Below are 24,446 nucleotides of genomic sequence, written 5' to 3' on the forward strand. Positions count from 1 at the left end.
CACAATTATTCTTTAAGATATATTAGTATTATATATATATATACATTTATATTTATATAAACACATTTTAATTTTTGTTTCCATGCTCTTTAGAATTCAACCAGAGGGCAGCCTTGTGGATGGCCCCGAAGCAAGCCTGATGGAACAGGATAGAACCAACCATGTTGAGGGCAACAGACTAAGTCCATTCCTGATACCATCACCTCCCATTTGCCAGACAGAACCTCTGGCTACAAAGCTCCAGAATGGAAGCCCAGTGCCTGAGAGAACTCATCCAGAAGTAAATGGAGACACCAAGTGGCAGTCTTTCAAAAGTTATTATGGAATACCGCATATGAAGGGAAGCCAGAATAGTCGTGTGAGTCCTGACTTTATACAAGAAAGAAGAGGGTATTCCAAGTGTTTGCAAAATGGAGGAATAAAACGCACAGTTAGTGAACCTTCTCTCTCTGGGCTCCTTCAGATAAAGAAATTGAAACAAGACCAAAAGGCTAATGGAGAAAGATGTAACTTCGGGGTAAGCCAAGAAAGAAATCCAGGTGAAAGCAGTCAACCAAATGTCTCCGATTTGAGTGATAAGAAAGAATCTGTAAGCTCTGTAGCCCAAGAAAATGCGGTTAAAGATTTCACCAGTTTTTCAACACATAACCGCAGTGGGCCTGAAAATCCAGAACTTCAGATTCTGAATGAGCAGGAGGGGAAAAGTGCTAATTACCATGACAAGAACATTGTATTACTTAAAAACAAGGCAGTGCTAATGCCTAATGGTGCTACAGTTTCTGCCTCTTCCATGGAACACACACATGGTGAACTCCTGGAAAAAACACTGTCTCAATATTATCCAGATTGTGTTTCCATTGCGGTGCAGAAAACCACATCTCACATAAATGCCATTAACAGTCAGGCTACTAATGAGTTGTCCTGTGAGATCACTCACCCATTGCATACCTCAGGGCAGATCAATTCCGCACAGACCTCTAACTCTGAGCTGCCTCCAAAGCCAGCTGCAGTGGTGACTGAGGCCTGTGATGCTGATGATGCTGATAATGCCAGTAAACCAACTGCAATGCTCGATACCTGTCCCTTTCAGAAACCAGAACAACTACAACAACAAAAATCAGTTTTTGAGATACGCCCATCTCCTGCAGAAAATAATATCCAGGGAACTACAAAGCTAGCATCTGGTGAAGAATTCTGTTCAGGTTCCAGCAGCAATTTGCAAGCTCCTGGTGGCAGCTCTGAACGGTATCTAAAGCAAAATGAAATGAATGGTGCTTACTTCAAGCAAAGCTCAGTGTTCACTAAAGATTCCTTTTCTGCCACTACCACACCACCACCACCATCACAACTGCTTCTTTCTCCCCCTCCTCCTCTTTCACAGGTTCCTCAGCTTCCTTCAGAAGGAAAAAGCACTCTGAATGGTGGAGTTTTAGAAGAACACCACCACTACCCCAACCAAAGTAACACAACACTTTTAAGGGAAGTGAAAACAGAGGGTAGACCTGAGGCACCACCTTCCCAGAGTCCTAATCCATCTACACATGTATGCAGCCCTTCTCCGATGCTTTCTGAAAGGCCTCAGAATAATTGTGTGAACAGGAATGACATACAGACTGCAGGGACAATGACTGTTCCATTGTGTTCTGAGAAAACAAGACCAATGTCAGAACACCTCAAGCATAACACACCATTTTTTGGTAGCAGTGGAGAGCTACAGGACAACTGTCAGCAGTTGATGAGAAACAAAGAGCAAGAGATTCTGAAGGGTCGAGACAAGGAACAAACACGAGATCTTGTGCCCCCAACACAGCACTATCTGAGACCAGGATGGATTGAATTAAAGGCCCCTCATTTTCACCAAGCAGAATCCCATCTAAAACGTAATGAGGCATCACTGCCATCAGTTCTTCAGTATCAATCCAATCTCTCCAATCAAATGACCTCCAAACAATACACTGGAAATTCCAACATGCCTGGGGGGCTCCCAAGGCAAGCTTACATCCAGAAAACACAGCTGGAGCACAAGTCACAAATGTACCAAGTTGAAATGAATCAAGGGCAGTCCCAAGGTACAGTGGACCAACATCTCCAGTTCCAAAATCCCTCACACCAGGTGCACTTCTCCAAAACAAACCATTTACCCAAAGCTTATGTGCAGTCACTGTGTGGCACTAGATTTCATTTTCAACAAAGAGCAGATTCCCAAACTGAAAAACTTACGTCCCCAGTGTTGAAACAGCACTTGAATCAACAGGCTTCAGAGACTGAGCCATTTTCAAACTCACACCTTTTGCAACATAAGCCTCATAAACAGGCAGCACAAACACAACCATCCCAGAATTCACATCTCCCTCAAAACCAGCAACAGCAGCAAAAATTACAAATGAAGAATAAAGAAGAAATACTCCAGACTTTTCCTCACCCCCAAAGCAACAATGATCAGCAAAGAGAAGGATCATTCTTTGGCCAGATTAAAGTGGAAGAATGTTTTCATGGTGAAAATCAGTATTCAAAATCAAGTGAGTTCCAGACCCATAGTGTCCAAATGAGACTGGAGGAAGTACCGAATATGAATAGTAGAAATTCCCCTTATAGTCAGACCGTAAAATCAAGTGCATGCAAAATACAGGTTTCTTGTTCAAACAATACACACTTAGTTTCAGAGAATAAAGAACAGACTACACATCCTGAACTTTTTGCAGGAAACAAGACCCAAAACTTGCATCACATGCAATATTTTCCAAATAATGTGATCCCAAAGCAAGATCTTCTTCACAGGTGCTTTCAAGAACAGGAGCAGAAGTCACAACAAGCTTCAGTTCTACAGGGATATAAAAGTAGAAACCAAGATATGTCTGGTCAACAAGCTGCGCAACTTGCTCAGCAAAGGTACTTGATACATAACCAAGCAAATGTTTTTCCTGTGCCTGACCAGGGAGGAAGTCACACTCAGACCCCTCCCCAGAAGGACATTCAAAAGCATGCTGCTCTAAGGTGGCATCTCTTACACAAGCAAGAACAGCAGCAAACACAGCAACCCCAAAGTGAGTCTTGCCATAGTCAGATGCACAGGCCAATTAAGGTGGAACCTGGATCCAAGCCACATGCCTGTATGCACACAGCACCACCAGAAAACAAAACATGGAAAAAGGTAACTAAGCAAGAGAATCCACCTCCAAGCTGTGATAATGTGCAGCAAAAGAGCATCATTGAGACCATGGAGCAGCATCTGAAGCAGTTTCAGGCCAAGTCATTATTTGACCATAAGGCTCTTACTCTCAAATCACAGAAGCAAATAAAAGTTGAAATGTCAGGGCCAGTCACAGTTTTGACTAGACAAACCACTGCTGCAGAACTTGATAGCCACACCCCAGCTTTAGAGCAGCAAGCAACTTCTTCAGAAAAGACACCAACCAAAAGAACAGCTGGTTCTGTTCTCAATAATTTTATAGAGTCACCTTCCAAATTACTAGATACTCCTATAAAAAATTTATTGGATACACCTGTCAAGACTCAATATGATTTCCCATCATGCAGATGTGTAGGTAAGTGCCAGAAATGTACTGAGACACATGGTGTTTATCCAGAATTAGCAAATTTATCTTCAGATATGGGATTTTCCTTCTTTTTTTAAATCTTGAGTCTGGCAGCAATTTGTAAAGGCTCATAAAAATCTGAAGCTTACATTTTTTGTCAAGTTACTGATGCTTGTGTCTTGTGAAAGAGAATTTCACTTACATGCAGTTTTTCTAAAAGAATTAAATAATCGTGCATGTTTATTTTTCCTTCTATTCAGACCCTGTAAAATTTGGATGTATCTGTTTTAGATCAATTCATCTATTTAGCTCTCTGTATATTATCTCCTGGAGAGACAGCTAGGCAGAAAAATAATCTATTAAAATGAAAAAATACCATATGCAGTCTAATGTGGGAACTTTAAGTATTTTTTAATTCAAGGTAAAATATATTAGTTTCACAAGATTTCTGGTTAATAGGGAAATTACTATCTTCAGTCTTCATGAGTTGGGGGAAATTATAATGCTGACACTCTTAGTGCTCCTAAAGTTGCCTTTTCTCCATTTATACATTTGGAATGTTGTGATTTATATTCATTTTGATTCCAGTTTCTTTAAAATTTCATCTTTTTGATTAAAAAATATGATACAGGCATACCTCAGAGATATTGTGGGTTTGGCTCCATACCACAATAAACTGAATATTACAATAAAGCAATTTATAAGGACTCTTTGGTTTCTCACTGTATATAAAAGTTATTTATATACTATACTGTAATATACTAAATGTGCAATAGCATTGTGTCTAAAAAATATATACTTTAATTTAAAAAATAATTTATTGTTACAAAATGCCAACAATCATCTGGGCCTTTAGTGAGTGCTAATCTTTTTGCTGGTGGAGGGTCTTGCTTCAGTATTGATCGCTGTGACTGATCATGGTGGTAGTTGCTGAAGGTTGCTGGGATAGCTGTGTGTGTGGCAATTTCTTAAAATAAGACAACAATGAAATGCCATATCAATTGAGTTTTCCATTCACAAAAGATTTCTCTGTAGCATGCAGTGCTGTTTGATAGCATTTTGCCTGCAGCAGAATTTCTTTGAAAATTGGATTCAGTCCTCTCAAACTGTGCTGCTGTTTTATCAACTAAGTTTTTGTAATATTCTAAATCCTTTGTGGTCATTTCAGAAGAGTTTACAGCATCTTCACTGGCAGTATATTCCATCTCAGACATTCTTTGTTCACCCATAAGTAGCAACTTCTTATCCTTTCAAGTTTTTTCATGACATTGCAGTAACTCAGCCACATCTTCAGGCTCTACTTCTAATTCTGGTTCTCTTGCTACATCTCCCTCATCTGCAGTGACCTCCTCCACTGAAGTCTTGAACTCCTCAAAGTAATCCATGAGGGTTGGAATCAACTTCTAAACTCCTGTTAATGTTGATATATTGACCCCCTCCCATGAATTATGAATGTTCTTAATAACTTCTAAAATGGTGATACCTTTCCAGAAGGCTTTCAGTGTACTTTGCCCCAGTCCATCAGAAGACTATCTTAGAAGCTGTAGACTAACAATATATTTCTTAAATGATAAGACTTGAAAGTCAAAAATACTCTTTTATCCATAGGCTGCAGAAAGAATGTTGTATTAACAGGCATGAAAACAGCATTGATCTCCTTGTGCATCTCCGTCAGAGCTCTTGGGTGACGAGGTGCCTTGAGCAGTAATATTTTGAAAGGAGGTTTTTGTTTTTGTTTTTTTAGCAGTAAGTCTCAACACTGGGCTTAAAATATTCAGTAAACTATGTTGTAAACAGATGTGTTATCGTCCAGACTTCTTTGTTCCATTACTTTACATAAGCAGAGTAGACTTCGCATAATTCTAAAGGGCCTTGGAATTTTCAGAATGGTAAATGAGTATGGGCTTCAACTTAAAATCATCAGCTGCATTAGCCTGTAACAAGAGAGTGAGCCTGTCCTTTGAAGCAAGGCATTGACTTCTATCTATGAATGTCTTAGATGGCATCTTCTTTCAATAGTAGGCTGTTTGGTAGCGCCACCTTCATCAATGATCTTAGATAGATCTTCTGCATAACTTGCTGCAGCTTCTACTTCAGCACTTGCTGCCTCACTGTGTCCTTTTATGTTATAGAGATAGTTGCTTTTCTTAAACTTCATAAACCAACTTCTGCTAGCTTCCAACTTTTCTTCTGCAGCTTCCTCATTCTCTTCATAGAACTGAAGGGAGTCAGGGCCTTGCTTTGACTTAAGGAATGTTGTGGCTAGCATGATCTTCTATCCAGACCACTACAGCGCTCTCCATGTCAGCAATAAAGCTGTTTTGCTTTCCTACCTTTCATGTGTTCACTGGAGTAATTTCCTTCAAGAACGTTTCCTTTACATTCAGAACTTGGCTAACTGGCATGAAAGGCCTAGCTTTTAGCCTGTCTTGGCTTTTGACATGTCTTCCTCACTTAGCTCAATCATATCCAGCTTTTGATTTAAAGTGACAGACATACAACTCTTCCTTTCACTTGAACACTTAGAGGCCACTGTAGGGTTATTAATTGGCCTAATTTCAATATTGTTGTGTTTTAGGGAATAGAGAGGCCCAGGGAGAAGGAGAGAGTGAGGAGAACGGCTGATTGATAGAGCAGGCAGAATGCACACAACATTTATCAGATTATGGGTACGGTTTGTGGTACCCCCCAAAAATTAGAATAGTAACATCGAAGATCACTGATCACAGATCACCATAACATGTTTAATAATAAAGTTTAAAATACTGTGAGAATTACCAAAATGTGATACAGAGACATGAAGTGAGCACATGCTGTTGAAAACGTGACACTGATAGACATACTTAACATGTTGGGATTGCCACAAACCTTCAATTTGTAAAAGTCACAGTAACTGCAACGCACAAAAGAGCAAAGCACAGTAAAACGAGGTATGCCTGTATTTTTTTTTAAAAAAAGCTTTTTGTTAAAATTCAGGATATATAATAGGTCTGTAGGAATAGTGAAATATTTTTGCTGATGGATATAGATATATACATGGGTAGAGATGAAGATCTTAATTACAGCTACACAGCATAGATTTAGTAAAAGACATTTGAAAAGACAAATGTTAAATTAGTGTGGCTAATGGCCTACCTATGCCATGTTTTCCCTCTTGCAATGAGATACCCCACACTGTGTAGGAGGATGGAGGGAGGACTCCTACTGTCCCTCTTTGCGTGTGGTTATTAAGTTGCCTCACTGGGCTAAAACACCACACATCTCATAGATAATATTTGGTAAGTTGTAATCGTCTTCACTCTTCTCTTATCACCCAACCCTATCTTCCTACCTTTCCATCTCTGTTGTTTTGCAGCAGCCCCTTCCTTTTGCCTGACTCTCCAGGATTTTATCTCAGCATAAATTGTTCTAAAGTACATACTAATATGGGTCTGGATTGACTATTCTTATTTGCAAAACAGTAATTAAATGTTGTGGGGAAGTAAGAGGAAAAAGGGGTATCTTTGACAATAAACCAAGCAATATTCTGGGGGTGGTATAGAGCAGGAAATTTTATTTTTAATATTTTAAAATCCAAATAACAGGTAGGCTTCCAGTTAGCTTTAAATGTTTTTTTTTTCAGCTCAAAAAATTGGATTGTAGTTGATACTACATATAATACATTCTAATTCCCTCACTGTATTCTTTGTTTAGTTTCATTTATTTGGTTCAAAATAATTTTTTATCCCATATCTGAAATGTAATATATTTTTATCCAACAACCAGCATGTACATATACTTAATTATGTGGCACATTTTCTAATAGATCAGTCCATCAATTTACTCATTTAAAAAAAAAAAATTTTTAAAGTCACTTTTAGAGCCCTTAATGTGTAGTTGGGGGTTAAGCTTTGTGGATGTAGCCTTTATATTTAGTATAATTGAGGTCTAAAATAATAATCTTCTATTATCTCAACAGAGCAAATTATTGAAAAAGATGAAGGTCCTTTTTATACCCATCTAGGAGCAGGTCCTAATGTGGCAGCTATTAGAGAAATCATGGAAGAAAGGTAATTAACGCAAAGGCACAGGGCAGATTAACGTTTATCCTTTTGTATATGTCAGAATTTTTCCAGCCTTCACACACAAAGCAGTAAACAATTGCAAATTGAGTAATTATTAGTAGGCTTAGCTATTCTAGGGTTGCCAACACTACACACTGTGCTATTCATCAGAGAGTCACAATATTTGACAGGACTAATAGTCTGCTAGCTGGCACAGGCTGCCCACTTTGCGATGGATGCCAGAAAACCCAGGCATGAACAGGAATCGGCCAGCAAGGCTGCCAGCCACAAGGTACTGGCACAGGCTCCAACGAGAGGTCCCACTCTGGCTTTCCCACCTGATAATAAAGTGTCAAAGCGGAAAGAATGGTAAAGTGTGGTGTAAGAAAGGAACCACTGAATTAAATTCACCTAGTGTTGCAAATGAGTACTTATCTCTAAGTTTTCTTTTACCATAAAAAGAGAGCAAGTGTGATATGTTGAATAGAAAGAGAAACATACTATTTACAGCTGCCTTTTTTTTTTTTTTTCCCACTATCAATCACAGGTATACAAGTACTTGCCTTTACTCCTGCATGTAGAAGACTCTTATGAGCGAGATAATGCAGAGAGGGCCTTTCATATAAATTTATACAGCTCTGAGCTGTTCTTCTTCTAGGGTGCCTTTTCATTAAGAGGTAGGCAGTATTATTATTAAAGTACTTAGGATACATCGGGGCAGCAAGGACATATTCAGTATCATTCTTGCTCCATTTCCAGATTATTCATTTCTAAATTAGCATGTAGAAGTTCACTAAATAATCATCTAGTGGCCTGGCAGAAATAGTGAATTTCCCTAAGTGCCTTTTTTTTTTGGTTTTTCTTTTGTTTTGTTTTTTAAACAAGCAGTAGATGGTGCTTTGGTCATAAGGGAAGATATAGTCTATTTTCAGGACTATTCTATATTTTCAATATGGCTGGATACTAATTATTTGCCAGCCTCCTTTTCTAAATTGTGAGACATTCTTGGAGGAACAGTTCTAACTAAAATCTGTTATGACTCCCCAGGTTTTAAAATAGCTAAATTTAGTAAGGGAAAAAATAGTCTATGTTTTAGAAGACTGAACTTGACAAACTAACTTGAATTTTGTGCTTTGTGAAATTTTATATAGAAATGAACTTTCCCATTATTTTCACCCACATGTAATTTACAAAACAGTTCATTGCAATTATCAGTACATTTTGATACTGAGATAAAACAAGGCTTAAAAACTATTATACAGTTTGCTTGGCGACCTGTTTTAAAAAAAATAATAAACCGTTCATTTCTCAGGATGTGGTCATAGAATAAAGTTATGCTCAAATGTTCAAATATTTTGATTGCCTCTTGAATTTATTTGCTAATTGTATGTGTGTGTGTTTCTGTGGGTTTCTTTAAGGTTTGGACAGAAGGGTAAAGCTATTAGGATTGAAAGAGTCATCTATACTGGTAAAGAAGGCAAAAGTTCTCAGGGATGTCCTATTGCTAAGTGGGTAAGTGTAACTTAATAAAGCCTTTGGTCTTAAATCTTGGGCATTTTGATTTGTAAATCTAACCCTGAGAATTGGGTTACCCAGATCAAAGACCCATGCCAATTAAAAAGAATATTACCTGTATTTTTTATCATGTGTTATCTCTTAAGAAGAGGCAGATTAATTCTAAAATCAACAAACTGTATTTAATTGAAAGAATTTAGTGATGATGAGGAGGAGGTCCATTCTAGTGCCTGCTAAATTTATAATCCTTCTTAGAATGTGAAGTGGTCCTTAATTTTTTAAATACCTTCAGTTAATCTTTACATTGTCATTTGTGCAAACCTTGAACTAAGACTTACATATCTTTCATCTAGCTCTGGTTTTAATGCAGGTAGCATTTAATTGTCCCCACTATACTGGGTATAGTACAACTATAAACATTGTTATAGTTACTAAACATTAAGGAATAGTTTTGCATCTCTCCTTGTTCTGATACTAGGGTCAAGGCCACTTTTTATAGATGGGCAGCAAAAGGCAAATTGCACATGGTGATAAATGTTGCCCTAATTGTGACCTAGACATGATAAAATATACATACGTAAGTGCCCTTATCTGCTGCAAGTGACCCTTGTTTTGTTTTGGTTGGGGTGGGGGGTGTTTGGGATGGAATGGTGATCTGCACAGGTGATTCGCAGAAGCAGCAGTGAAGAGAAGCTACTGTGTTTGGTGCGGGAGCGAGCTGGCCACACCTGTGAAGCTGCAGTGATTGTGATTCTCATCCTGGTGTGGGAAGGAATCCCGCTGTCTCTGGCTGACAGACTCTACTCGGAGCTTACCGAGACGCTGAGGAAATATGGCACGCTCACCAATCGCCGGTGTGCCTTGAATGAAGAGTAAGTGAAGCCCAAGGCCTCTACCCTCTTTGCGGCCACTGATAGGAAAGCCTAATCTTTGGTTGGAAGGAAGAGTTCAACATGCACTTTTACATTTATAAAATGGGGATCAAAATGCCTATTTGGCAGTCATGCGATAAGAAGTTGTATTTGCTAATGTGAATAACTTGAGATGATTTCATTACCTGAATTGTACAGACAGTTTAGCCACTAATTAGGAGCAGAGTGTCTGTACCCACATGGCCTCAGTTATACCATAAGCTTGAAATTATTTATGTGCTCACATGCTACAAGTGACAGCTCCTGTGTGCCTGGCCATATTAATATGTATTGACTCCACTTCCATGTTGCAGTATCTGAAAGAGAAAGTAAGTCTAATGAGAAACTTTGGGATTCGCAGGTCAAATACCTTCCATATGTATGTAGCAAAACCAAAATACAGTGCCTTAGAAGTTCTGTAGAAATAGAACGGATTTTTACCTTCATTCAAACTATTCATTGTTTTAACAATAGTAATCAAAACTGTTTCCACTTTTACTGCTGCTAAATGATCAGGAAATTACTGGGTATGGATATATATTATTTTCCAGGAATATAAGAATTTAGAATAGAACTGCAAGAGTATGCGCTTAAATATATTTAGTGCATCCAGTTGCTCCTGTTTTGTTTTCAACACCATCCACTTTGCCCGAAGTCTAAACCTTCACTTGGAAAAAGTTTGATTTTTAATATTCCTCTACTGTGTTGATAATCCTGTATAACACTAAAAGAATATATGAATGTTCATGGTGCTACACAGAAATCTTACAAGTTATTTTGCTCACGATTGGTTTTAAAATAATTTTAATTTTGCACTATTTCCTTTAGTCTTGTTTTCTCTGCATCCACCAAACTATAGAATCATTTGCTGAACTTATAAGAAATGCTCATATTGCTCATTGCAACAACTAGCCAAATTTGTCCTTTGCTGTTTAAAACTCTAACAAGCATGGTTTTACTAAATTTATCTTAACACAGTTTCTCTCTCTGGGTTGTGGGGAGACAAATCAACTATAAACAATCTCTTTAGAAAAGTTACTCTTTCTATATGAAAGTGTGACTTGACTTTCTATGATAATTATCCAAAAATTTATGGTGTATACCTGACCACTTTTACAAATGATTAATTGGAAAGTAGAAATTGCTAATTCATAACATGTAACTTATAAACTTATGATGGACTACTTTAAGCATAATTTTTTTTTTCTTTTTTAAGACGGAGTTTCGCTCTGTCACCCAGGCTGGAGTGCAATGGCGCTATCCCGGCTCACTGCAACCTCCACCTCCCAGGTTCAAGCAGTTCTGCCTTAGCCTCATGAGTAGCTGGGATTACAGGCATGCGCTATGATGCCCAGCTAATTTTGTATTTTTAGTAGAGACACCGTTTCTCCATGTTGGTCAGGCTGGTCTGGAACTCCTGACCTCAGGTGATCCATATGCCTCGGCCTCCCAGAGTGCTGGGATTACAGGCATGAGCCACCATGCCCAGCCTAAAATATTTTTTTAATCTACCCAGATTCCTCTTGCTCTTTCTGAAGAAAAATTTTTAAAAATGTAGTTAGGTGCCTTTAATTACAAAAACAAATAAAAATTAAGGCAACTTGGGCTCATACTGGTAATAGCATTTCTCTCAGGAACTCAGTAATACTGCATTGTCTTTAAAGCATATCTCTTAGACTTGATGGTTTGAAATTTTAAATCAATGAAGAACCTCTCGTGAAAATGATAGTTTTAAAATTTCTTTTCAAGAATAGTCCTACTGCAATATGTTTGAATTTCTTGAAGTTTCCTGGAAACTATATTTCATTCGTTGTAATGAATTTAATTTTCATTAGCATAGATCTCTAATATTTTTCTCGGCTCACTGCAACCTCTGCCTCCCAGGTTCAAGAGATTCTCATGCCCCAGCCTCCTGAGTAGCTAGGATTACAGGCACCCCACCACCATTCCCAGCTCATTTTTGTATTTTTAGTAGAGACAGGGTTTCGCCAGGTTGGCCAAATTGATCTCGAACTCCTGGCTTCAGGTAACCCACCTGCGTTGGCCTCCCAAAGTGCTGGGATTACAGGTGTGGGCCACCACGCCTGGCCAGCTTTTCCATAATTCTTGTAAATGCCAATGCCTGAAATGGAATCTGTCATATAAAAAAATTACATGAAGAACTTTTATTATTTTGCATTTGAAAACCATGAAATATGGTTGGACCAGAGTCTCAGAAAGCTTGTAGTTTGTTAGTTTAACTGCTCTAAATGTCAGGCACGTACAAAACTATTAAAAGACATGCTTCCAATATGAAGACAATGTAAAAGCACAGCTGTACACTTTTGCTTTTTGTCTAGTTTCAAGGTAAAGATGAATAGTCATTTAGATAATGCTTTAACTATGCTTATGCATACTTAGAGCAGTTCTCCAAAATAAAACATTTTAATACTTAAATACATGATTAAAATAGACACATATCCAATGTCAATACAGAATTTACTCAGAAATAACTTTTGAAGTTTCTCCTACCCCATAAATAGATTTTATTTTATGGCTGGCAGAAGTGAAAATTACAACTTTTTGCCAAGGACAGAGAATAATCTCAAATTGGGGCTGCGGACTCAGTTTTATGTTCAAAGCTATGTGAACCTCATCATTGAGTTCTTACAAATCCCTGTGTCCACATGCTCCAAACCACCCACTGTGAGTTCAGAAAAGAACTCTTGAGTGCATCTATCAGTGGGAAAGTAAAAACTGATTTTTACATTTCCTTTGAGCCAAACCAGCTGTTTCTTCTTTAAAGATTTCCCTTTGAGATTTCCATTTTATGACTAAGTCTAACCAGTATTTTTTTGGCAAGTAAGAATTGTGGGAGTGTATCTGTCATCATAAGGAAATCAAAGCCAGAAATGCCTTCTGCTGTAGTGGGTGATGTTAAACATTTCAAGGAACTTTATATTATAAAAATTGTCAAACATAAAAGGAAAAGTGCAATATAATGAATTCCATGGACCCATCACACAGCATCAATATTTATCAACATTTTATCAATATTTTTTCCCACATCCCCTCCCACTAGTGTTTGAAAGCAGAAGACAGGTAACATACCATCTTACCTGTTAACACTTCAGGATGTATTTCTAACAGGTAGAAACTTTATCATTTAATATTTAGACTGTGTTTGTTCAAATTATCTGATTAGATTCTATTTCAAAAACCCACATAAACAAAAATGATGTTGAGAAAGAGCCCTTGCACGTGATTGACACTTCTGAGTAGTGTGATCCCAGTTCATGGGATCATTGCTATCCCATTGTCTGGGATAGCTATTAAATAAAACTTCCTCTCGTAAAATTGCCTCCATTTAGAAGATAAATTATATGATTCACAAGCCTCTTTTTATTTATAATAGCCCTTCCCCTTTTTTTTAGGATTTTTTTTTTTTAAAGAAACTGTGATTTTCTCTATAAAATTCCCCACATTCTGGATTTGGCCGATTTCATCTTGGTTCTTTTGTTTAACCTATTCCTCTATCCCCAGTATCTTCTGTGGAATGGTAGTTTGACTGGTTCTTTTTCTTTTCCTTTCCTTTCTTTTCTTTTTTTTTTTTTTTTTTTTTTTTTTTTTTTGAGACAGGCTCTCACTCTGTCACTTAGGCTGGAGTGCAGTAGCCCAATCTCAGCTCACTGCAACCTCCCAGGTTCAAGCTATTCTTGTGCCTCAGCCTCCTGAGTAGCTGGGACTACAAGCATGCGCCACCTCGCCCAGCTAATTTTTGTACTTTTCGTAGAGACTGGGTTTCGCCATGTTGGCCAGGCTGGTCTCAAACTCCTGGCCTCAAGTGATCCGCCCACCTTGGCCTCCCAAAGTGCTGGGATTACAGGCATGAGCTACCACACCCAGCTGATTTTTAAGTAATATAAGTATGTGTGCATGTATAGTATACATTGGCAAAAACGCTTCATAAGTAGTGATAAAATCATCTTATTTATATACATCAGGAGACACATAATGTCTGCTTGGTTCCCACTTTAGTAATGTTAATAGTGTTTAGCATGTTTGTCAGCTTGATCCATCATTATTTTCCTCGTCAAACTTTCGCCTGATAGTTTCACATCAATTGATAATCATTGCCTGTTTCCATTATTTTGTTTTCAAGTTGACAGTTTTCTCTCACTTGATGTTGTGTAAATTTGGTTATATAAATTATTTTGCTAGTTTTTCTATGCTGTATACATTTGAGTACCTGACCTAATTGTACTTTAAAAATATTTTACAATTAGAAGTCCAAATAGTAAATCAAAGATTAAGAATTCTTGCAGAAATCTGTTATATAGATATTTTAATATTTGCCCTTTGTATCGTTTACCATGAGCCCAATTTCAAGTCATATTAAAATGACTGTTATGTGCTAATTCTAACAATGTTTGAAAGACCCCTATCAAAATAAAAATACCTTTTAGTAGCCACTTTATGTAGAAAATCACCTTTAAGTTATTCCCCAATGTTTTTTTCTGATTGAGATATAATTCACATGCCATAAAATTCACCCTTTTAAAGTATACAATTCAGTTGTTTCAGTACATTCACAAAACTGTGCAAATGTCACCTCTACCTAGTTTCAGAACGTTTCCATCATTCCCATAAGGAAATCCTGTATTTATTAGGCAGTCACTTCCCCTTCTTCCCTTCATCCTTCCTCCAAGTGGCAACCACCAATAAACATTCAGTTTCCTTGGATTTGCCTATTCTGGGCATTTTGTATTAGTGAAATCATATATTTGGCCTTTCTGTCTGGCTTCATGTACCTTAATGTTTTCAAGTCTCATTCATTTTATTAAAAAAAAAAAAAATACCTTTTTTGGGCCATATATCTATTCACACCACATTTTTTGAGACAGTCTCGCTTTGTCGCCCAGGCTGGAGTGCAGTGGCGCAACCTCAGCTCACTGCAACCTCCGTCTCCCAGGTTCAAGCGATTCTCATGCCTTAGCCCCCAAGTTGTTGGGATTACAGGTGTGCGCCACCACACCCAGCTAATTTTTGTATTTTTAGTAGAGACAGGGTTTCACCATGTTGGACAGGCTGCTCTCAAACTCAGCCTCAAGTGATCCTTCTACCTTAGCCTCCCAAAGTGCTCCAACTTACAGGCATGAGCCACTGTGCCCAGCCACATTTTCTTTATCCATTTATTAGTTAATTGACATTTGGATCATTTCCACTTTTTGGCTATTACAAATTATGCTGCAATGAACATCAGTGTACACGTTTTTGTGTGAATGTATTTTCAGTTATCTTGGGATATACACCTAGGAGTGACATTGTTAGAAATATGGTAACTCTATGTTTAACTTTTTGAAGAACTGCCCAGCTATTTTCCAAAGTAGCTGCATCCTTTTACATTTCTGCCAACAATGTATGAAGGTTCCAGTGTCTCCACATCCTCAAGAAAATGTTATTGTCTTTTTAATTACAACCATCCAAGTGGGTATGAAGTTTATCTCGTGATTTTGATTTGCACTTTCCTAATGGCTGATATTGGGCATCTTTTCACGTGTGTATTGACCATGTATTTTTTTTTTTTTTGAGAAAAGTCTACTTATATGTTTTTAATTGTGTTATTTTTAGAGTTGTAAGAATATGATATATGTTGATACTCGAACTTTGTCAAATGCATGGTTTGCAGATATTTTCTCCTATCCCACAGGTTGTCTCTTCACTTTGATGATGTCCTTAAAGTGCAAAAGTTTTAATTTGATTTTGATGAAACTCAATTTCTTATTAATTGGTAGCTTGTGCTTTTGGGGTCATATTTAAGAAATCATTGCCTCATTCAAGATCTGAGAGATTTACACCTATGCTTTCTTAGAGTATTATAACTTTAGATCTTATATTTAGATTTTTAATTAATGTTAATTTGATGGTGAGAGGTAAGAGTCCAACTTCATTCCTTTGCAAGTAGCTGTCCAGTTCTCTTAGCACCGTTTGTTGAAGAGACTATTTTTTTTCAATTAATTGACCAAGATGTGTGAGTTTATTTCTGGACTCTTAATTCTCTTAATCTGCATGACTTTTCTTATGCCAGTACCACACTGTGCTGATTCCTATAGTTTTGTAGTAAATTTTAAAATCAAGACAGGTAAGTCTTCCAACTTCATACTTTTGCCTACCATGTTTCTTGTGTTTCCATATGAATTTTAAGATGAGTTTGTTGTTTCCTTTCTGGATTTTTTTTTTTTTTTTTTTTTTTTTTTTTTTTGGTAGAGCTAGAGTCTTACTATATTACCCAGGCTGGTCTTGAACTCCTGGGCTGAAGAGATCCTCCCACCTAGGCTTCCCAGAGTACTGGAATTACAGGTGTGAGCCACCACATCCGGCCCCCTTCTGGGACTTTGACTGGGGTTCTGTTGAATCTGTAGGTCAATTTGGAGAGTATTGATATCTTAACATTAATGCTTCCAATTTATGAACACAGGATATTTTTCCATTTATTCTTAAATTTCTTTCAGTAATGTTTTGGATGAAACATGCACAAAGTCCTGCACTTTTTTTTTTTTTTTAAGACAGAGTCTCCCTCTGCTGCCTAGTCCAGAGTGCAGTGGTGCCATCTCAGCTCACTGCAACCTCCACCTGCGGGTTCAAGTGATTCTCCTGCCTCAGCTTCCCAAGTAACTGAAACTACAGGTGCGCGCTACCATGCCTGGCTAATTTGTTTGTGTTTTTAGTGGAGACAGGCTTTCACCATGTTGGCCAGGCTAGTCTCAAACACCTAGCCTCAAGTGATCTGACTGCCTTGGCCTCCCAAAGTACTGGGATTACAGGCATGAGCCACCACACCTGACCTGTATTTCTTTTGTTAAAATTTTTTTCTGTGTATTTTTTTTTATCCTACTGCAAAATCAATTTTTTTGTCAATATATAGTCATATATTTCACTTTTATATATTGGTCTTATATCCTACCAACTTGCTGAACTAGCTTATTAGCACTAACTTTTTTTGGTAGATTCCTTAGGATTTGCTACATACAAGATTATGTCATCTACAAGTAGAAATAGTTTTGTTTCTTCACTTCCAATCTGGGTGGCCTTTTTTTTTTTTTTTCTTTGCCTGATTACCCAGTTAGAACTTCCAGAAAATGTCAGGTACAATTAACAACCGCAAACATCCTTGTCTTATTCCTTATTTTAGGAAGAAATTTTTAGTTTTTCACCATTAAGTATGATACTAGTTGTAGGTTTTGTTTAAAAAAGACTGTGTCAAGTTCAGAAGTTCCTTTCTGTTGCTAGCTTGTTGAATAATTTTATCATGAAAGGGTGTTGAACTTTTCTCAAATGCTGTGGCTACATCTAATGAAATGATCATGGGTTCTTCTCTTTTATTCTGTTAATATGGTATATTATATTGTTCATTTTTATACATTAGATTAACATTATATTTCTGGAATAAATCCCACTTGGTTTCAGTGTGTATTACTTTTTATATATTGCTGGAGTCAGTTTGCTAGTATTTCATTGAGGACTTTTGTATCTCTGTTGTTAAGGTATATTGATCTTTAGTTTCCTTGTGATGTCTTTGGTTTTGGTGTCAGAGTAATTCTGAGTTCGCAAAATGCATTGGGCAATGTTCCCTTCTCTATCTTTTGGAAGAGCTTACAAAGGATTGGTTTAACTCTTTTTTAAAATGTTTGAGGAAATTCTCTACCCCTGGGCTTTCCTTTGTGGGAATTTTTAAACATTTTTAAAATAGATTATTTTTAAAGCAATTTTAGGGTAACAGCAACATTGAATGAAAGGCACAAAGCTTCCTCCAGTACATGCTGCCCCTATATGTGCATAGCCTCCCTCATTATCAACATCCTTTACCAGAATGGTACATCTGTTGCAATCAGTGAATCTGCATTGACAGTTATCACTGAAAGTTCATAGTTTAGAGTTCACCTTTGTTGTTACATTGTCTGTGAGTTTGGATCCATGTCTAATGATACTCATTCACCATTACAGTTTCATTCAGAGTAATTTCACTGCCTTAAAAGTCCTCTGTACCCTATTTCTCTCTCCCACCCCACTAACCCTTAGCAACCAATGATCTTTTTATCTCCATAATTTTGCCTATTCCAGAATGTCATATAGTTGGAATGACACAGTATATGTAGCCTTTTCAGACTGCTTTTTGTCCCTTAGTAATAAGCTTTTAAACTTTCTACCATGTCTTGATAGTTCATTTCTTTTCGGCATTGAATAATATTCCATTGTCTAGTTTATCACAGTTTATTTATCCATTCATATAGTGAAAGACATCTTAGTTGCTTCCAAGTTTTGACAATTACTCCTTTAAGTAAATACCACAGAGCACAGTAGTTTGATTGACAGTAAGAAATATACTTTCTCAGTCTGTATCTTGTTTTTTCATTCACTTGACAGTGCCATTTGCAGAACAGAAAGTTTTAATTTTAATGAAGTCTAGGTTATCGGTTAATTCATGAATAATGTTTTTGGTCTTGTATCTAAAAAGTCAACACCAAACCCAAGGTCATCTATATGTTCTGTGTTATCTTCCAGGAGTTTTATAGTTTTACATTTTATATTTAGGTCTATGACCCATTTTACATTAATTTTGCAAAAACTATAAAGACTATGTATAGATTCACTTATGTGCATGGAGTTGTCCAGTTGTTCCCGTACCGTGTCTTAAAGACTATCTTTGCTTTATTATATTACCTTTGCTACTTTGTGAAAGATCAGTTGATTATAATTAAGTGGTCTGTTTCTGGACTCTTCATTCTTTTCCATTGATATATTTGTCTAGACTTTCACCAATGCCACACTATCTTGACAACTTGAGCTTTAGAGTAAGTCTTGCAATCATGTAGTGGCAGTCCTCTGACATTGTTTTTCTCCTTCAGTATTGAGTTGACTATTCTTTTGCCTGTTACTAAGTGATAAAAACCAGTCTGAGAAGACTGTATATACTGTCATGTATTGGTCTTTTGCCTCTCGATATAAACTTTAAAAGTAGTTTGTCAATATCCTCAAAATCTTGTGGGAATTTTGATAGAATGCACTGTATTTCTAGATTGAGTTAGAAATACTGTCATCTTGACAAAATGCATCTTCCTATCGATGAACATGGAACATCTCTTTATCTCTTTGATATCCTTCATTAGAATTTTACATTTTCCTCATATAGACCTTGTACATATTATATTAGATTTATACATACATATTTCATTTTGGGGGTGCTAATGATAATGTGTTTTTATCTCAAATTCTGCTTGTACATTGTTGGTATGCAGAAAGGTGATCAACTTTTGTATATTCAACTTGTTTCCTGCAACCATGTTATAATCACTTTATATCCACTTTTGTTTTGTTTTGTTTTTGTCATTCTTTTGTATTTTCTAGGTGAACATGTCATCTGCAGGACAACTTCTTTCTAATCTGTATACCTTTTATTTTGTCTTAATGTATTATCTAGGATTTCCAGTATGATGTTGAAAAGCACTGGTGAGAGGCAACATTCTTGCCTTGTTCCTGATCTCAGCAGGAAGTCTTCAAATTTATCAACATTAAATATGTTAGCTGTATGGTTTTGTAGGTATTCTTTTTCAGGTTCAGGTAGTTCCCTTCTTTTCCTAGTTTACTGAGAGGCTTTTGAAAATCATGAATCAGTGTTGGATTTTGTAAATACTTTTTTTTCACCTATTGATATTACCATATGACTTTTTTAAACTTATTAATGAAATGGATTACATTAATTGATTTTCAAATTTTGAACTAGGCTGACATACCTGGGGCAAATCCCACATGGTTGTGATACATTATTTATATATATTGTTGGATTTGATATGCCATTTGGTAAGGACTTTTGCATTCATGGTCATGGTTGCTATTAGTCTGTAGTTATCTTTTCTTGTAAAGACTTCGGTGTTGGTATTAAGGTAATGCTGGTCTCATAGAATAAGTTATGAAGTATTTTCTCTGCTTCTGTCTTGAGATTGTGGAGAATTGATATAATTTCTTCCTTTAAACTTTGGTAGAAATCAGAATGAACCATCTGGGTCTGGTACTTTGTTTTGGAAAGTTATTACTGATTCAATTTCTTTCATATAGGCCTACTTAGATTATTATTTTGTGTAAATATTGGTAGTCGTGTCCTTCAAGGAATTGGTCCATTTCACCTTGTTAAATGTGTGGGCACATTTGTTCATAATATTTATTTATTATCCTTTGTTTTTGAGACAGGGTCTCACTCTGGTTGCCCAGGCTGGAGTGCAGGGGCATTATCTCAGCTCACTGCAGCCTCGACCTCCTGGGCTCAAGTGATTCACCCACCTCAGCCTCCCAAATAGCTCGGACTACAGGCACATGCCACCATGCCTGGCTAATATATTTTATTATTATTAGAGATGGGGTTTTCCTTTGTTGCCCAGTATGGTCTTAAACTCCTGGCAAGCAATCTGCCTGCCTCAACCTCCAAAGAGTGATGGGATTACAGGCATGAGCCATGACACCTAGCCTGATGGCAGAACTTTTTAAGAAGAATAGAATGGTATATGTCATTTTCCAAAATTTTTTCCCCTCCTCCTATGGAAGCATGAAGGTATTTTTCTCTAGTATTCATTATGAGAATGTCATCTGGCTCCTGAATGTAGAAAACTCACAAAACTGTGAGGAACCTATTATGACTGGATGCCTTTGGAGTTGTTCACACTGAACCTCCAGCAATTCATCACTTACAGTTCAGATTTTCCTACCCCAATACTGGTTCCCACAGAGGTTTCTGCTCCGGTAAGTTGTAATTCTTTTTATCCATCTGTCTCTCTGGTTTTGAGGGCAGTGATTTTCCCTGTGACCTCATTTGTCCGACAGATCTAAATAGTGTTGATTACGTCTTTTAACCTGTTGTAAGTATATTCAGATTTTCTGTTTCTTCTTGAGTCAGTTTTAGTAGTGTTTTTCTAGAAGTTTGTTCTCCAGCTCAGCTTTAGCTCCATCCTATAAAATATGAGTATGCTGAGTTTTCATTTACAATAAGGTATTTTCTAATTTCTGCCATTTTTTTGATTTCTGATTATATGAGTTTATTTTTACCTAATTACCCAAATTTGCTTCTGTTATTCACTTATAATTTTTTCAGAAAACACACTTTGCACAATTTTTGCGGCATTCCATTTATTTAGACTTGTTTTATAACCTGTCATACAGTCCATCCTGGAGAATGTTTCATGTGTGCTTGAGAAGAATGTGTATATTCGGCTGTTGGTGGGTGGCATGTTTTATAGATGTCTGTTAGACCTAGTTGATTTATAGTGTTTTTTACAATTTGTTTTCTTTTTAATCTTCTGTCTACTTTTAGCCATTATTGAAAGTGGATTAGTAAATTATCTATCAATTCCTTTAATTCTGCCATTTTTTGCTTCATGTATTTTGGTGCTCTGTTGCTGATTACATATATGTTTACATTTGTTACATCATTTTAATGGCTTGAACTTTTTATTATAAAATGTGTATATCTTGTAGACATCACATAGTTAAATCTTTTTAAACATCGATATTGCCAGTCTCTGCCTTTTAATTTTTCAATTCACAATTCATATACATTTAATAAAATTATTGATAAGGTAGGATTTGTCTGCCATTTTGTCTATATCTTGTCTTTTTTTGTATTCAATAGATATTTTCAAGTGTACTGTTTTAACTCCCTTGTCTTTTACTAAATTTTTTGATGTTATTTTCTTAGTGATTTCCCTGGGGATTACAACTAACTTATAAAAGCTAGTCTGAAGTAATACCAATTTCATTACAGTATAAGGAAACTTTGTTCCCATATAGCTCCATTCCCTCTTTTTACTCTGTGCTATTTTACAAATTACATTTTATATATTTTATGCCCATTAACACAGATTATGTTTTGTCTTTTAAATCAGATTGATACTGTCATTTAAATCAGATATGAGAAAAATAGTTACAAACAAAAGTACATATATGATTTCATATTTACCTATGTAATTATCTTTACTGGTGCTCTTTAAGCTCTTAGGTGGATTTGAGGTAGTGTATAGTGTCCTTTACTTTCAGCCTGAAGTACATGTTTAGTATTTTTTATAGGACATGCCTGAAAATAATAAACTCTTATTTATCAGAGAATGTCCTAATTTATTATATAATACATTTCTGAAAGATAGTTTTGCAAAATACAGAATTATTGGTTGACAATCTTTTTCTTGTGGTTCTATGTCATCCTACTGCCTTCTGGTCTTCATTGTTTCTGATCAGAGATCAGCTATTAATCTTATGGGATTCCTGCGTACATGATAATCATACAGTTTTCATGATTTTCTTGTGTTGTTGGCTTTCAGCAATTTGGTTATGATGTTTATATGTATGCATATCTTTGGGTTTATGTTACATGGAGTTAATTGAGCTTCTTGGACATGTAGATTGATGTTGTTCATCAAATTTGAGAAGTTTTGGGCCATTATTTTTCAAATATTCTTCCTATTCTTTATTCTTGATCCTCTACTTTGGGGACCTGCATTGTCTATGTTGGTATGCTTTAAGGTCTTCCACAGATCTCTGAGGTTCTGTTTAATTTTATTTTTTCATTTTTCAGACTGAATAATCTCAAATGACTTATCTTCAAGTCCCTTTTTCCCCTTCCCTCCTTTTCAACTCTGCTATTGAACCCCTCTAATTTTTTATTGCAGTTATTATACTCTCAGCTTTAGAATTCTATTTAATAATATCGTTTTCTTGAGTTTATCTCATGTATTTAGTAAAATTCTGTATTCTTACTTTAGTTATTTAAATACAGTTTTCTTTCATTATTTGGGCATACGTGAAATAGCTGACTTAAAGTCTTTGTCCAGTGGCCTAACATCTGGACTTTTTCAGGGATAGCCTCTATTGACTACTTTATGTGGGCCATACTTTGTTTCTGTTAATTGTTTAGACATTTTAAACTAATGTAATGGCTGAGAGCAGTGGCTCGTGCCTGTAATCCCAGCACTTTGAGAGGCCAAAGCAGGAGGATCGCTTAAGCCCAGGAGTTCGAGACTAGCCTGTGCAGCATAGTGAGACCCTGTCTCTACAAAAATAAAAATAAATAAAATAATGTAATCTGGTAAATCTGAAAATCAGATTCTACCCCCTGCCCAGAATATGTTATTGTTTCTGGTGGTGGTGGTTTATTTCTTTTTCACTACTCCTATAAAGTTTGTATTGTTTCTCATAGCCATCGAAGTCTTTGCTTGGTTAGCTTAGAGGTCAGCTAAGGATTAGACAGAATTCCTTAGGTGTCTGAGACCAATAAGTCATTCTTTGACAAAGGGGTCTGTATGTGTGTTGGGGCATGCATTCAACACTCAGCCAGGCTATTTACAGCTCTGCATTAGCCTTTATTCCCTGCTTGGGCGGTCTCACTCAAGGTTAGACTGTGGTGAGAGTTTAGGGCTTTCTCAGGTCTTTTGTGAACCCTACATTTTTCCCAGGAATATATTTTCAAAGCTTCCTATGGATCATCTCATTTCCCAGGTTTTACTTTTAAGTTTTTTTAGTTATCTTTTTTTTGCTCCAGTTGTTAGCTACACCTCAGTGACAGTATTCAACAGTTGCCTATGATTATTTGATAAATGTCTCTGTGGAAAAGGTGGTTCACACTAGATGAACTCCAAGTTAGATAAAGATAACCTTACTAGAGGGATCTTCCAGGAAACTACCAAACAGGTCAAGTAACGTGAGTTCTCTGTGAATGGGACTTTAGAGTATATCCAGCCAATCTGGCCTCCTCTAGTGGCAGCATGGCTGCTGCTTTTCATAATAAATGTGGGCTGTTTTGATTTGAAGGCTACCATAGAGCTGTGGGGAAAGTTAAAATACCACAGAGCTCACTGGTCTCACTGAAATCCTGTCTTTTTTTTTTCCCTTGAATAAATTCCCCCTATATTGCTGCAAGCTTTTTGCTAATTTCCAGATCTGAAAAAGCTGATTCTGACAGTATTTATCAGTACTTTTATTGCTTTTATGGAGGAGAAAATTTTCAGATATCCTTATTCTGCCATTATTGCTGACATATATAAAGGGATCATTTCTAATTGTAATATTCCTTTTGCATTTATTAGCTGGAATACTTTACAGGACTTTTCTTCATCAACTCTTTAGTTACCACTTAATATTAGTTGGTAAGAATGACAGAATAAATGCATGGCAAGAATCTTTACTTGTCAAATTTCAGAGATTTTGATGGGAAATTATATTTAGAGATCACAATCAGTGTCTAGATGTGCTCCCTGCTATGGAGATGTCATTACTTTTAGGCTTTTTTAATGGGCAAATACATGAAGTAGTTATTTTTTAGAAAGAAAATCTGAGATTAACTCAAATCATTAATTCATACTGTTCATAGTTAAGATGACAGAGTATTATTATCTTTTGTTTTGCTTCTCTTGTACACTGAAATT

General features: G+C 36.5%; 1 protein-coding gene across 2 annotated transcripts in view; it reads left to right on the top strand.

The window, feature by feature from the left end:
- Positions 1 to 24,446, top strand: part of TET2 (tet methylcytosine dioxygenase 2) — a 146,997-nt gene that overhangs the window by 101,083 nt on the left and 21,468 nt on the right. For both annotated transcript variants that reach the window (XM_033214910.1, XM_033214911.1), the window contains 4 exons: positions 94 to 3,545; positions 7,495 to 7,585; positions 8,998 to 9,091; positions 9,758 to 9,966. In XM_033214910.1, the coding sequence (XP_033070801.1) occupies positions 140 to 3,545; positions 7,495 to 7,585; positions 8,998 to 9,091; positions 9,758 to 9,966 (3,800 nt within the window). In that variant the 5' untranslated portion in view covers positions 94 to 139. The remainder of the gene's footprint in view (positions 1 to 93; positions 3,546 to 7,494; positions 7,586 to 8,997; positions 9,092 to 9,757; positions 9,967 to 24,446) is intronic.

This window comes from Trachypithecus francoisi, unplaced genomic scaffold (assembly GCF_009764315.1).
Source record: "Trachypithecus francoisi isolate TF-2019V2 unplaced genomic scaffold, Tfra_2.0 Lachesis_group1, whole genome shotgun sequence".
In the NCBI taxonomy this organism is placed as follows: Eukaryota; Metazoa; Chordata; class Mammalia; order Primates; family Cercopithecidae; genus Trachypithecus; species Trachypithecus francoisi.